At 37.4% G+C, this 13723-nt stretch overlaps 1 protein-coding gene across 25 annotated transcripts in view; it reads left to right on the top strand.

The window, feature by feature from the left end:
• The window catches only part of GAB1 (GRB2 associated binding protein 1), a 127367-nt gene extending 114166 nt beyond the window's left edge, over nt 1-13201 (top strand). For 14 of the 25 annotated variants that reach the window (XM_086346556.1, XM_086346555.1, XM_086346577.1 and 11 more), the window contains 5 exons: nt 3841-3930; nt 5620-5713; nt 6973-7096; nt 10248-10370; nt 11200-13201. In XM_086346556.1, the coding sequence (XP_086202682.1) occupies nt 3841-3930; nt 5620-5713; nt 6973-7096; nt 10248-10370; nt 11200-11358 (590 nt within the window). In that variant the 3' untranslated portion in view covers nt 11359-13201. The remainder of the gene's footprint in view (nt 1-3840; nt 3931-5619; nt 5714-6972; nt 7097-10247; nt 10371-11199) is intronic. The other 11 variants (XM_086346559.1, XM_086346557.1, XM_086346580.1 and 8 more) reach the window with 1 other exon arrangement.
• The last annotated feature ends 522 nt before the right edge of the window (nt 13202-13723 follow it).

Genomic DNA, 13723 nt, shown 5'->3' with positions numbered 1-13723 from the left:
TAAAAGTTTTTCAGTGTGCTACCTTGGTTACTTCTTGGAATTAACAGAGACTAATAATATTATGAATTATTTTTCTTCTTTCTTGGTTTTTGAGATGCCTACTGGAAATAGTAGCATCATCTTTGAAACTTCAGATGAGTAAACAGGCTAAGTTAAACCTATAATGATAGAGAAAATAAGTTTTCCAGTTTGAGTTGAATCTAGGTAAGTAAAAATAATACTTGAGTTTTCTCTGGGAGTCCAGTGGTGAAGACTCCTTGCTCCCAATGCAAGGGACACAGGTTTGATCCCTGGTTGGGGAACTAATATCCTGCATACCCTGCAGTGCAATGAAAAAAAATTAATAAAAAGCAATTTAAAATAAAATAATACTTAATCGTGTGTGGACTTTTCAAAAAGTATTGCATTTGCTTCTTTGAAGCTTGACACCTCGTATGACTGACTGCCTTGACCATATTTGGAATGATCCACTTATAAAACAACATTCAGTTGTTTTTTGTTTTTTTCCTCTTCCAGGACAAACACAAATTTATAACATTGATCAGATTAAACTCCACTATCAGATTAAGCTTTAAGAGATCAACAGTTCATCAGAACAGATTGAAGGGTCTCCCAGTGACAGACTATACCTTCCGATAGGTCTGAGGTCTTGAAGCAGAAGGAAGAAAGGGTAATTTAGAAGCTCCCAGTTTACTGGAGGAGGTAGAAGAGTAAACACATTATCATAATTAGCACAGAAAGGCACTGTGGTTGAGGTAAGCTCTTGGCACTGTTAGCTCCCTCCTCCGAGGAAAGTCTGAGAGGATGAATGGCAATTAAATGATGATAGACGATCTTCTAGTTAGAATCAGCAGCGTACCAGGGGGAACATAGGACTGGCTTGGGTGGGAGGGAGGAAGTTAAGAATGCAGGAAGGAATGCCAAAGGCCTGGCAGGTGCTGGCTCCTGGGGGCTCTAATAGTCCATGCTAATGAGTTCGGGCTTTATTCTGAGAATGCAACTGAAAGATTTTAGGGAGGCGAGTAACATACTCAGATTAGCCTCTAGAAAGTTGATTCTAAGATTTAAGGCTATGATGGGGGAAAATGGTATTTTTTTAATGTACAATGTTATACAATCATACTGCTGCTTCAGTGTCTTCTTTAAAGAGTGCTTTGCCAGGTTTTCAATACCCAGGGTTCTAGAAGCCTTACTTTAGAGATGATCAGACAGAAAGGCATTAACAAAAGTCCTTTTTGTGGTTCTCATTGCTGCCTCCAGTCAGGGACCTAGAATGATTTTTTTTTACAAGCTTGGAGGGCACTTGAAGTATAGATGGAGGTCATTTAGCCATACGATGTGAGTTCATCATTTTCTGAAAAACAAACCAGGTAAGTAAATAAAGTGCACATTAAAAATGGAAGGAAGAGCTTCAGACTTCAGATTTTGTCATTTTCTTGGCTGCATGAAAACAAACTATCGTCACTGTAAATAGAAATTAAAATTGATATAGGGAGATTAGAGAGAAAGTGAAATCTATAGTAACTCCTAAGAGATCTGCCTCAGCAAGTGAAGAGAGAGGAAGCAAAGCAGATGCGTGCTGGGTTGGAGAAGTTAAATTCCATTTTTGAACATGTAGTGTGAAAGCCTGCAGAACCTCCATGTGGGGATGGCTTTGTCAATATGCAGATAAGGATCCTGGAGTAGATATGAATCAGAAGTTAAGATTTACCAAGTTGTGTTACCAATGAGGTGGCCGATCACACGATCCAGAGATTGACAATCCTGGATGAGATTGTTCTAATCTATAAGGGTTAGATTAGAAATGGTGCAATGGGGATTTCACCAGTAGTCCATACTGTTTGCTAAACAAAATGTGTCAGTTCACTTTCTTTGTTCAAAACTAATCTAGCTAAAGCCCACTTCTGATTGCCTTGGATTTAAAGGCTGAGGCTCAGATGAGTCATTGTTAACCCTCAGAATTTGAGAATAGTGTATCCTCAAAGTTGGTTCATTCTTTTGCCTTTACTTTGGTATTCTTATTTCTTACTCTTTATTTTTACTTAAGTAATCAGAGAAACATTCAAATAAATGTTTGGCTCCAGGCAGAGAGGAGAGTACATATACTTTGGATTTTTCTCCTTTCTCTCCTCATAAGTATTGGGTTGGTCAGAAGGTTCAGAACCTGAATGAACCCAATCATATTGAGCCATCATTTGAGTATCACTTTCATTTTCATTTCAGTCTGCCTGCCAGTGCAAGAGATGAGGGTTTAATTCCTGAGTTGGGAAGAAGATCCCCTGGAGAAGGGAATGGCAACCCACTGCAGGATTCTTGCCTGGAAAATCCCATGGACAGAGGAGCCTGGCAGGCTAGAGTCCATGAGGTCACAAAGAGTGGGAGATGACTGAGAGACTAACACTTGGATTTCTGTCTGGAATGTAAATGTCAGATTGAGCCAGGCAATAGAAATACAAAGAAATGAAGCTACCAAAATGCCTAAGTGACTAGGTTCAATTCAGGACATTTTCACCTTTAGACATTTGTCTTAAAATCAACCTGGATTGTTGCATGGAGTAGAAAATACATGTAAATTTTATAAATGCTCTGTAAAAAAAAATTCACTTAATAAAGTATTCTTCTATGAAGACAACTAAGGAGTACCTTTGAGAGTACCTGTGAATTAGGGAATTTTCCTGTTTTATAAGCTAGAAAATCATATTTTCAAAAATTTGTAGATTTCAGTCAGTGAGGTGCTAGCTATCAGTGTTGAATCAGCAAACTAATTTTGCCATCTAATATAATAAATGTCAACTCAGTTTTGTAAATGCCAAGAAAAAAAGAGAATTTGGTGTCATTGAGAATAAAGTAGTTTAAATCCTGATTGAAATGACATTGCTACCCCGCATCTCCAGGCTGAATTTCAGTGGGAAAAGCATGAGCCCACTTGCTGGGTGGTAAGCCTGTACTTTTCACAAGGCTTTTCAGCAGCACTTGTACATGGCAGAGATTAAATGGGGGAGCGGGGGGCAGGGAGATAGCGACTGAATTTATGCTCACCAATTCTCAAATTAAAACTTGGGAATTTGCTGGTGATCCAGTGGTTAGGACTGTGTGCCCTCGCCACCAAGGGTGTAGATTCAGTCCCTGGTTGGGGAACTGCAAGCTGCATGACTAAAAAACCAAAAAAACACAATTCTCACATTAAATCAGGTAATCAGCAGTTCCGGAATCTAGACATCTAATCCTTACAAAACGGCATCCCAGGGAGCCACTGAGTATCCAGGAGAAAGGAAGGCTGGTCTTGATTTTGACTTTGGATTTGCAGACATTATAGCGTTGCTTCTCTAGAAGGGTGCTTTTAGGAGATGGGGGAGTAGTCAGCTTAAGGTTTTTAGCACACTTCCATCAAATTAAGAAAGTAGGCCTTGGTACTTTCGTATGAGACACCAGACTTCAAAGAAAAGATGCACTTGCTGCCTCACTGTGCAGTTTTATCATTTTTTTCTTCGATCCAGTTTTCAAAGACATGTTAGAAGAAAAACTAACATGGCACATATTTTTCCTCCATTCCTCCAAATAAAGATAACAACTAACTAGGTGGTTATGTCACTAAAACCCTACCATCTTTTATAACATTTTGCTTATGACATTGTTGCATGCAACTTTCTGGTTCCTGTGGTTTTAAGCATGAATGATATGCAGTAGCAAGACTGAAATAGTCTGCACAAACAAACTTTGCTGATGCTTTTGAGATGTAATGTTTCTGCTCAGGGCTCTGTTGCTTTTTTACAGAATCCATTTTTTTTTCCAATTAAAAAAATAACATTATATTAAGAGAGTCTTCTTTTTACCAATTAGGTCAAAGTCCTAAAATTTTAAGACCCAAACCCCATGGTTTAGAGCGAACTGATTCACAAACCATAGGTGACTTTGCTACAAGAAGAAAGGGTATGTACTTTAGCACCGCATGCTGGATGGGGTGTTGGGAATTTATTTATTCTGTGATTTTTTTTTTCCTTTAAAAGTAAAAAAGAGTCTTAAATTCTATTACTGTTGGAAATAAAACTTACCAGCATATACTTTCTAAAGTGAATGCTTCCCATAATATACAATGAGTCTATTTGTTATGCCATTAACAGCAGCATGTTAAATATTTGATCATGTATGATGTTCAGTCTTGTCCTTTCGCATTATTCTTTTAACCTTTTAGACATTAGTACAGTGATTTCTTTAAGCTTGTGAACTGCTAGTGAGTTCCAACCGCCTCCTGTATTTATGTATAATGTATATATTCTGTTCTGAGACAATATACAATCATTTCCATGGATTCACTATTTTATGCCATTACTTAGAATTTGACAGCTAAACTGCTATTTGTCTTTGGGCTTTAAAAAAGTGAAACATCAGAGTGAAAGAAATGCTTTCAGTAAGCACAGTATTCTGTACATGTCCATCTTAAGAGCATAGATGAACAAAATTATTTTAACTCGAACTGAAACCAGTGTAGCCTTCAGAAAAGCACATTGAATTTTTTTGTATTTGAGTTGACAAGAATGCTGTGGCATAAGCCTCATTGAATCTACATGATCCTGTAAAATGGCTACCTATTTTATAGTTTGAAGGTAATTATAACTTGGCATTTCAAAGTACATACATATGGACAAAGGCTGGAGGAGGGATACTGAGAAAAAAATGAAATCTTAACTATAAAATGTTTACCTAATTATGTTTAAATAGTCTCCTAAATTATAATGAATATTAACAGATAATATTGTTATAGTTCTTCTGAATTCCTGGAATCTGAGTCTTACTTTGAGGGCAAAGAGCTCTGTGGTATATACTAGCAGAGTAGTTAATTCTTGCAGTAATTGATTGCAATAATGGGGTAAGTTAGTGAAGACCTCTTACAAATAAAGCTAATAAGAATATTAGCATTTATTTTTACTTAATAGAGGACATTGTTGGTTAAAGGAAGCTAAAAATTTGAGGTAGTTGTTTAATTTTACGGCCTTTCTCAGATCTGAGTTTGAGTATAAAGATGTAATTATTGCTTTGTTTTATTTGCTTCCAGACTTAATTTCAAATTAATTTCAAAACTTTAATCATTGATTCCTTTTTCAGTTTTTGGTTTTAGCAAAGTGTTGTGTTTATTGCTTTCGAAACATCATTTTGTATGTAAAGTTGCACAGCTCATACTTCAGTGTGGATAATGAAGAACATTTTTACATAGAAAATTAAACCTCTGTGTTTGACGATATAACATTAGTAGGAAAAATAAAATAAGGAAATAATGAAAATTATAAATCAAATAACTATGAAGGAATTGTGCCACATTACTCTTTCTTGTTCTCATTAAGTTTATAGTCATAAAATATTTACTGCAATTAAAAACCAACATGTAATAATAGAGCTTTATTTAGACTTTCAGTAAACAGTCAAGAAATTATCTAATTTAGCTTTTGTCACTAATGTTTTAGCTGTGTAACCTTGGAGAAATCACATAACATCTGTGAGCTTCTTTTCATGTGAAAACTAGCCAGCTCTAGGTGTACTCTGGCTGTAGTAGAGGTATAGACAGAAGGTCATGTTTTCCAAATTTCTGTGTACTAAAATCTCATTTTCTCTCTCTTGTTTCAGTCAAGCCAGCACCTTTAGAAATAAAACCTTTGCCAGAATGGGAAGAATTACAAGCCCCAGTTAGATCTCCCATCACTAGGAGTTTTGCTCGAGAGTAAGTCTTTGTATAAAATTCATAGCTCAATTGTTCTTTGTAATGGAAAGTACCTAAAACAGTGGTTCCCAAAGGATGGTCTGGGGAACCCCCCCCCCACTTTTGGGTTTCTGTGAAGTCAAAACTATTTTCATTAATATACCAAGATGTCATTTGCTTTTCCACTCTCCTTCTGTCATGAGTGTACACTGAAGTTTTCCAGAGGTGGCTAATATTGGGTGATACCGTTGTGACAGCTAAATAGAGTATGCCTTTGTGTATGCTTGTGTTTAATTTTTTTTCTATTACTTGTAACATGGTGAATATCAATAAATAACACCCTATAAACAAAAGTTCCTTGGGGTTCTCAATTTTTTAAGAGTGTGAAAGGTTCATGAGGCTAGAAATTTCTGAGAACTACTGATCTGGAAACTATGATAGTTTCTTGTGAGGATTATTTAATAAAGATTCATTTAAATATATATGTGGAAATAAAAAGAATGTACACAGTTACAAACCTGTGTTGACGTGTTCATATTTTATATGTATGAACAAGTTTTTTTAAAAATAGGAATTCTTAAGTCTTTTTAAAGCTGTGACTTTCTATTTATCCCCCATATCACTAGCAATACTTTTTTTTCTTTTTCTTTTGCTCTGCACAAGGCTATTAAATGCCCAGAAACATCCCTTTATGGGGAGATATGAGTTCAATCCCTGAGTTGGGAAGATCCCTTGGAGGAGGGCATGGCAACCCACTCCAGTATTCTTGCCCTAGAGAATCCCATGGACAGAGGAGCCACAGTCCAGAGGGTCGCAAAGAGTCGGACATGGCTGAAGCGACTTAGCACAGCACAGCATCCCTTTACAGAAGCAGACTTGCAGATGTGGAGAATAAACCAGTGGTTACCGCAGGGTGGGGGATAGCAACAGGGAAAGGGGAGTAGGAGGTTCAAACTACTGGGTGTAGCATAGGCTCAAGAATGTGTTGTACAACATGGAGAATATAGCCAATATTTTGTAATAACTATAAATGGAAAGTAACCTTTCAAAGTTTTTTTTTAATATGTTTTTTTTTTAATATCTGTTTACAAATAGCTATAAATACTAGATGTATGTTTGAACATCTGCAATAAAGTGTACTGTAATAAATATATGTAGTAAATGGTTACAAGCTTCAATACTTCCGGGAAGAGTATGCCCTCTCTCTTATTCTTGCTGTGGAAGCGAGCTGAGAAACCTGGGTCAGGCTGTGTGTTTGTGACGACCCTCTCTGCCGTCAGCTCCTCCAGGTTCCCCCTGTCTCCCCGGCCGGATTCTGTGCACAGCACAACTTCAAGCAGCGACTCGCATGACAGTGAAGAGAATTACGTTCCCATGAACCCCAACCTATCCAGTGAAGACTCCGTAAGTAGCGTCTTCTCCTAACATCTCTCTTCCTCAGCAGCCCTTCTGAGTCGTTCGCGCTCAGCCTTTCTTCCAGTTCATACATGTTACCCATCCACCTTTCTTTATTTACTTCAGGAAAAAGGACAACTTTTTTTTTTTTGCTCTGTAATATATTTTAATTAATTCCATACTAGAGAATGAGGAATTTGAATAAGAAGTTAAGGAGAGTTTTAAAAATGCTTTTGAAAAGCAGATCATAAAGTCTAAAACCAATATAGAGTCAGAGTGTAATACTATATCTATAAAGTAGATATAAGTTAGATAAAAATGATAAGTTTTTCAGTTATATTTCTTTTCATATGTACTTGATGTTTGAAACCATTCAAGAAAATGCTTTATACTGGAAGCATTTTATAATGCATTTCTCCAGACTCACATCAGGGTGCTCAGGGTGCTTTATGTATTCATTTACACAAAGGTCTAAAATCAAGCATTCATGAAATGAACCCTTAATGTTCATTAAGGGTTGAAAATTAAGTTATGAAATCCACTGAATTAAGCACCTGAAATTCAAGTTATGGTACATCATTTCTAAAGACATATATATTGTGTGTAACAGTAACAAAAATATGTTTAATATTTGTATATATTTTTTTCAAGAATTTTAGAAAAACAAAGCACTACTATGTTTTACTTTTTTTTGGCCATGACACAGGGCATGCGGGATCTTAGTTCCCTGACTAAGGAGCCAAACGCTTGCTCCCTGCGGTGGCAGTGCAGTCTTAACCACTGGACCACCAGGGAAGTCCCCAATATTTTTTTTTTTCTTTTAATTCACAGAACACTTCACAATCACTCCTAGAATCTTAGGGTTTTTCTAAACTCTTTTGGGAAAACACTGTGTTAAAAACTAGAAGGCAGACACAGGCTGTTCCCGGCTGAGATTAGAGAGCAAACAGACTTTTTTGTCGGCACATAGATTTTAACAATACTTAAGGATGAAAAAAATTCCAGTTCTATTAATTATTAGACTATATTTTAACCAGCAATCCTGAGAACTTCAGTTTAGGGACAACTTACTTAGATTAAATGTGCACATCACATGAACTCAAGGGTTCTGTTCATAGCCTGCAACGCTGTGAATAATTCTGTATGTTTTCAGTTAGGGAAATTCCAGGTATGAGCTCTGTCGTTGCATTTGAATACAAAATTTCACATACTCCCACACGCAGTCCAGCTTGGTTTTTTATATGAGCATGAGATATGGAGTCATTTAGAGAAAAAAATTTCAGTTTTTCATGAATCAGATAAAGGCAGGGTTGGGGGGAAGAGTAGCTATTTATACTAACTGAGCAGTAATATTTGCTTGCATTTTTTGTGCCCTGCGTGTTACTGCCAGTGCTTTTTTAATGTTTTATTGGCAGTAGTTGATGGATTTGGTTTAAAAACCTCCTCCTGCAGTTAGGTCCATCACATGCAGTAATGCAGATTGTCTACTGCATACACCTGCCGTGCGCAGTATGTAGTAGATACAGCAAAGCACACACACACACTGCATTCGAGTACATGCAACCCAGACCGTGGCCTGCGCCCTAGGCCGTGGGTCCTGGGGCAGAACTTTGTTGCCCCAGAAAGGAGCACCTTTTCCTGATTCATAAAAACGTTTCACGCAGGCTGTCAGCAGCTCCGTTTACACGTGAGTGAATAAACGCAGTGTTTTCCTAGCAATCATCCTTTCCCTAAATCACGTTTTACTCTGTTTAACCCAAAAGAAATGGAGTAGCAGTATGAAAGAATCAACAGAAGCAGATTTATGCAGCTTTCCAATTGTGTTGTTCATTCAAACAAGTATAAAATTGTCAAGTCGATTACATCGTTATGGTTTTCTCCAAAAGTATGAGCTAACGTGTGAACAATAGTATCTATGTGGTAGAGGGTACAAGGTGAAAGCCCCTAGTAAGCACGTAGCGTCACCTAGGAGAAGTCAGGAACCTTCTTAGTTAAGATTAAAAGCAGCAAGGTCTGGGAACAAATCATTTATTGGAGCATGTTTGAAGACTTGTCATAATCAGAGTAGAGGGTGTATGCAGGGATATAAATTCACATCATCCTTTCCTTTTTATTTAGCATTGATCGTCATGTTCCTAATAACCTATTTCTTTTCTTCACTTTTCTGCCTCAGGCTTTTTTGTTCTGGTTCTTCACTGCTTCCTCTGCCTTCCTTTTTTCTTTTTCTTTTCTTAGACAGTAGTCCTTCTATTGTACAGCCTCTGTTAGGGACAGAAAGATGTGGCTAAGAGAAGACGGAAACAACTGGTAAAAATTCCAGACGGTTGAAAAATAGTCTTTGCCAATAGACTCAGTATTCATAGCCTTTAGTTACCATATTTTAGCATGAAAGCCTTTAAATGTAGAACTTTAAGAGAAAAGTTTAATTTAAGAAGATGTGAGCTTAGGTCCTTTCCACCATCTTGGTCAATCCCTAAAAACAAACAAAAAAATTAATCAGAAAACATGGACTATAAGGATCCTATAGTTAAAGAATGTAATTGAGTTCAGATAGTATTGAGGTAGAACTATTCCAACTAACTATAGCTTGACGTCCCAGTCTTAGTCGGAACCAAGTTTTACTCTTCAAATTATTTTTAGCTCGCTTACCTAAGCTTTTTTTTTTTTTTTTGGTTGTTGTTGTTCTTACAATGTATTTTTGGCTGCACTGGGCCCTCGCTCTGCATGTGGGCTCTCTAGTTGCCGTGCATGGGCTTCTCATTGTGGCGGCTTCTCTTATTGTGCAGCATGGGCTTCAGCTACACGGGCTCGGTAGCTGCAATGCCTGGGCTTAATTGCCCTAGGGCATCGTGGAATCCTCCCAGACCAGGGATCAAACCCATGTCCCCTGCATTGGCAGGCAGACTCCCAACCACCGGACCACCAGGGAAGTCCCAAAGCTATGTTTTAATCAATTTTTAAAATATTACTTATCAAAAAAATAAATAAATAAAATATTACTTATCTTTCCCCATCCTAAAATACTATTTTCTGTGGAGACATTTCTTCAAGCTATATTCTCCTAAAATTAATATTTAGGCTTATATAGATGGCAGACAAGGTAAAGAGCAGTATGTCTCATGAATGTTTGACCGTTCACTTTACTGTATTGTACTTTCAGAATCTTTTTGGCAGTAATAGTCTTGATGGAGGAAACAGCCCGATGATCAAGCCCAAAGGAGACAAACAAGTGGAATACCTAGATCTAGATTTAGATTCTGGGAAATCCACACCACCACGTAAGGTAAGTGAAACCTCTTTCTATAAATGTACTTAGCTCATGTATGAAACCTGAAGATCTGTCTCCTTTGAGGGAATTCTATTAATATGTTTAATTTAAGTTTAGAAAAGTCTATTACTTAATGCCTTTTTATAAATCACAAACAACAGTTATGCAGATTAATTTATTTTTCATGTCTAATGGCATGGAAGTTACATATTTTATACTGTCTTAGGGATTATCATTAAAATATTTGCTTAAAAAATTCTGAAGTTCCACAGTTAATCATGGTCTTCACTCTTTCCAATGTTAGTTTACCCAAATTACTCCCTTACTGACTTTGTCCAAAAGTTTTAAGTTTTTTGTTGGTGTTGTTATACTCACAAATTAGATGTTATTATTAGTTGTATTCTTATGATATCATGGAGGAGGAAATGGCAACCCACTCCAGTATCCTTACCTGGAGAATTCCATGAACAGGGGAGCCTGGGGGGCTGCAGTCCATGGGGTCGCAGAGAGTCGGACATAGCGACTAACACACACACACATTCTTATTATACAGACATTGTTTATTTACACTTTCCTGCATTAGCAGCACAGAGTCTGAGCCACTGGATCACGAGGGAAGTCCCTAATTCTTAAATATAAGAATTCTAAAATTAGTGGAAAAGCAGAGTACAGTTAGGATAGTGATCGCATCATTAAGTTGCAGTCGTTTGTGTTATTTTTTGGTGAACCAGTAGAATTTCAGAAGTTATTCACAGCGTGCATATGCTCATGTTTTAAGACTGGAATTCACGCAGAAGCACACCTTCTGCGGGAACTTATGGGATTTTTTTCCTTTGCTTTTTAGCAAAAGAGCAGCGGCTCAGGCAGCAGCGTAGCCGATGAGAGAGTGGACTATGTGGTGGTTGACCAACAGAAGACCCTCGCTCTGAAAAGCACCCGGGAAGCCTGGACCGATGGGAGGCAATCCACAGAATCTGAAACACCAGCCAAGAATGTGAAATGAAAAGACTGCTTTAACGTGTCTGAACGAAAGAGGACTGAACTGTAAAGAGAAATCCTGCTTGACCCGAGATAACTTGACCCTTCTACTCTAGGTAGATCCTCAACTAAGTAGAGTCAGAGTCGGAGGACCTTTCAGGCTTCATCAAGCTGTCAAGACTGTAAATGGTGCTTTGTGGTATCGGAACAATTCATCACATGTAAATAATGTGGGAAAATACTATTGTTTGGTTCCCAGAGAAACATTTGTTCTGTAGTTAACACACTTGTAGTATTACTGTATTTATGCACTTTTTCATCTGAAGCGTTGGTTTGGGTATTCCCAAATGGACCTTAACACGATTCTATTGGGAGTTCTTGTTTTTTCCTCAAGAACGATGCTGAGTAAACTAAGCTACTTTCCCATTGAGAAATCACTCTCTGACCTGCAGGATAACAACGTGGCATGAGAAGCACGTTCGCAGTCTGCCATTCTACCTGAAACTTCATGGGGTGATCGTTAGCTTAAAATACAAAGTGGAGTTGGACTCATCATTCACTGCCTTTCAAAGTGCTGAACATCGTGTCCATACTGGCGTCAGGACTTAGTTCCCTGGTTCGTGGACATTTAGTTTTCAATGGTGGAACCTTGTTATAGTTTGTTAATTACAGTGTTTTGGGTTCATTCAGTGAAGATTCTGCCGGGTGGGATCTTACACCTTGAAAAGAGTGAATAATGACACTATCAAGTAAGCGTGTAAATCACTGATGGCATGCGGTGAGGATGTGCTCTCACACTTGTTACCATGTATTAAAATTTACGCTATTTGCAAAGTGTAGATTATACAGCTAATCAGGTACGTACCAGGCACTGATGTGCTAATACACTGATCAGGTTTATACAACGAGCTTTAGTTGTGTTCTTGTTAATCCTCTAACGTTGTTGGTTTCCAGTTTGGAATTAATGACACAGTTGATATTCACTGTTAGTTATAGCAACATACTGTGACTTTTAATTAGACAGTCATGCAGATTTATTGCTCTAAGAATGAAATTCTGTCTTTTGACACCATAGTGCCCTTTCTATGGTTTTTAAAAAAACTTTACTTAATATTCTTCTTGGCCTTATCCTATTTAAATCCCTATGCAATTAATGTTTTATATCTGCGTTGTTTTTTTAAATAGATGTTATATAAGTGATTCTCATATGTAGCACCTATTGCTTTTCCAGTAAAAAAAAAAATTAACGATTTTGTACTGTGATTTATATTCACTGTCCCAATTCAAGAAATAGTGGAGCCTTGCTATAATGTGAAATCTTATAGCCATGGACTTCTTCCAACTAGATTTCTGAAACCACCAGAGGTATCATATGATTCTTTCTCACCTATAACATGGTCCTGTGACATGGATATCAAGATCACACATTATATATAGTGAGGCTATAATTTATCTGTCTTGGCTTTGCAGTGTAATTTAGAAAGCAGTTATAGTTGTTGGTTTGATTGGGTTTTAAGTACGTTACATACAATCTGTTATGTACTGATTTGAGACTTACTAACAGTTTTTGGAGGGGGCATAGAGATCGGAGAGCCTACAGCTGAGTCACGTTCCCCCATCCCACTTCAGACCTCTAACTGTTGCCTGAGAACACAGATGTGCCCTGATTTCTGGCCCCTTGGCCACTGTCCTGTGCCTGACTTATGTAATGGGTTTATGTCCCCTCCATGAACTAAAAAATCGTTCATAACAAGATGAATTGTAGACGAATAACATTTGATGCTTTTAAATGTTTGCTTATTTTTAAACAGAAACTAAACCCAGAACTGAATTTTGAGGTGGGTTTTTAAATAAAAAAGATTGTTTGAGTTTGGTGTGTGCAAGTTGTTTTATAATGAAACCACAAAATAAAGGAAAAAATCATTGAAATGTTCCTGAGCTATCAAAACACACAACACAGTTTTTAGTGTGAGGGTACTTACTTGTGTTGCATGGAGGATAAGCATATTTTGAGATTTAGAACATAACAATAGATATGTGACTAATTCACAGTTAGAAATATTGTTTTAAATGTGACCTATCAGAAAAGCTTAAGGCAATTATGAATATTTTAGTGGAATTTCTCAATATTTTACAAGTTATCATTTTTGAAGACCCACAACACTAATTTGTAGAAATTTTCCCATTAAGCTGAGTAATTTAAGAATTAAAATGTATTAGGCAGTTTGTTAAAGTAATTCACATTAAACACTGGATTAACAAATTAAATGGAAAGACAGTCTCTTACAGAGCTGCTGCTGCTGCTGCTAAGTTGCTTCAGTCGTGTCCGACTCTGTGCGACCCCACAGACGGAAGCTCACCAGGCTCCCCCGTCCCTGGGATTCTCCAGG

Source organism: Bos grunniens, chromosome 17 (assembly GCF_055505025.1).
Source record: "Bos grunniens cultivar Pamir isolate PY7600 chromosome 17, Bosgru_T2T1.0, whole genome shotgun sequence".
Lineage (NCBI taxonomy): Eukaryota > Metazoa > Chordata > Mammalia > Artiodactyla > Bovidae > Bos > Bos grunniens.
This window is presented reverse-complemented; position numbering and strand designations above follow the sequence as displayed.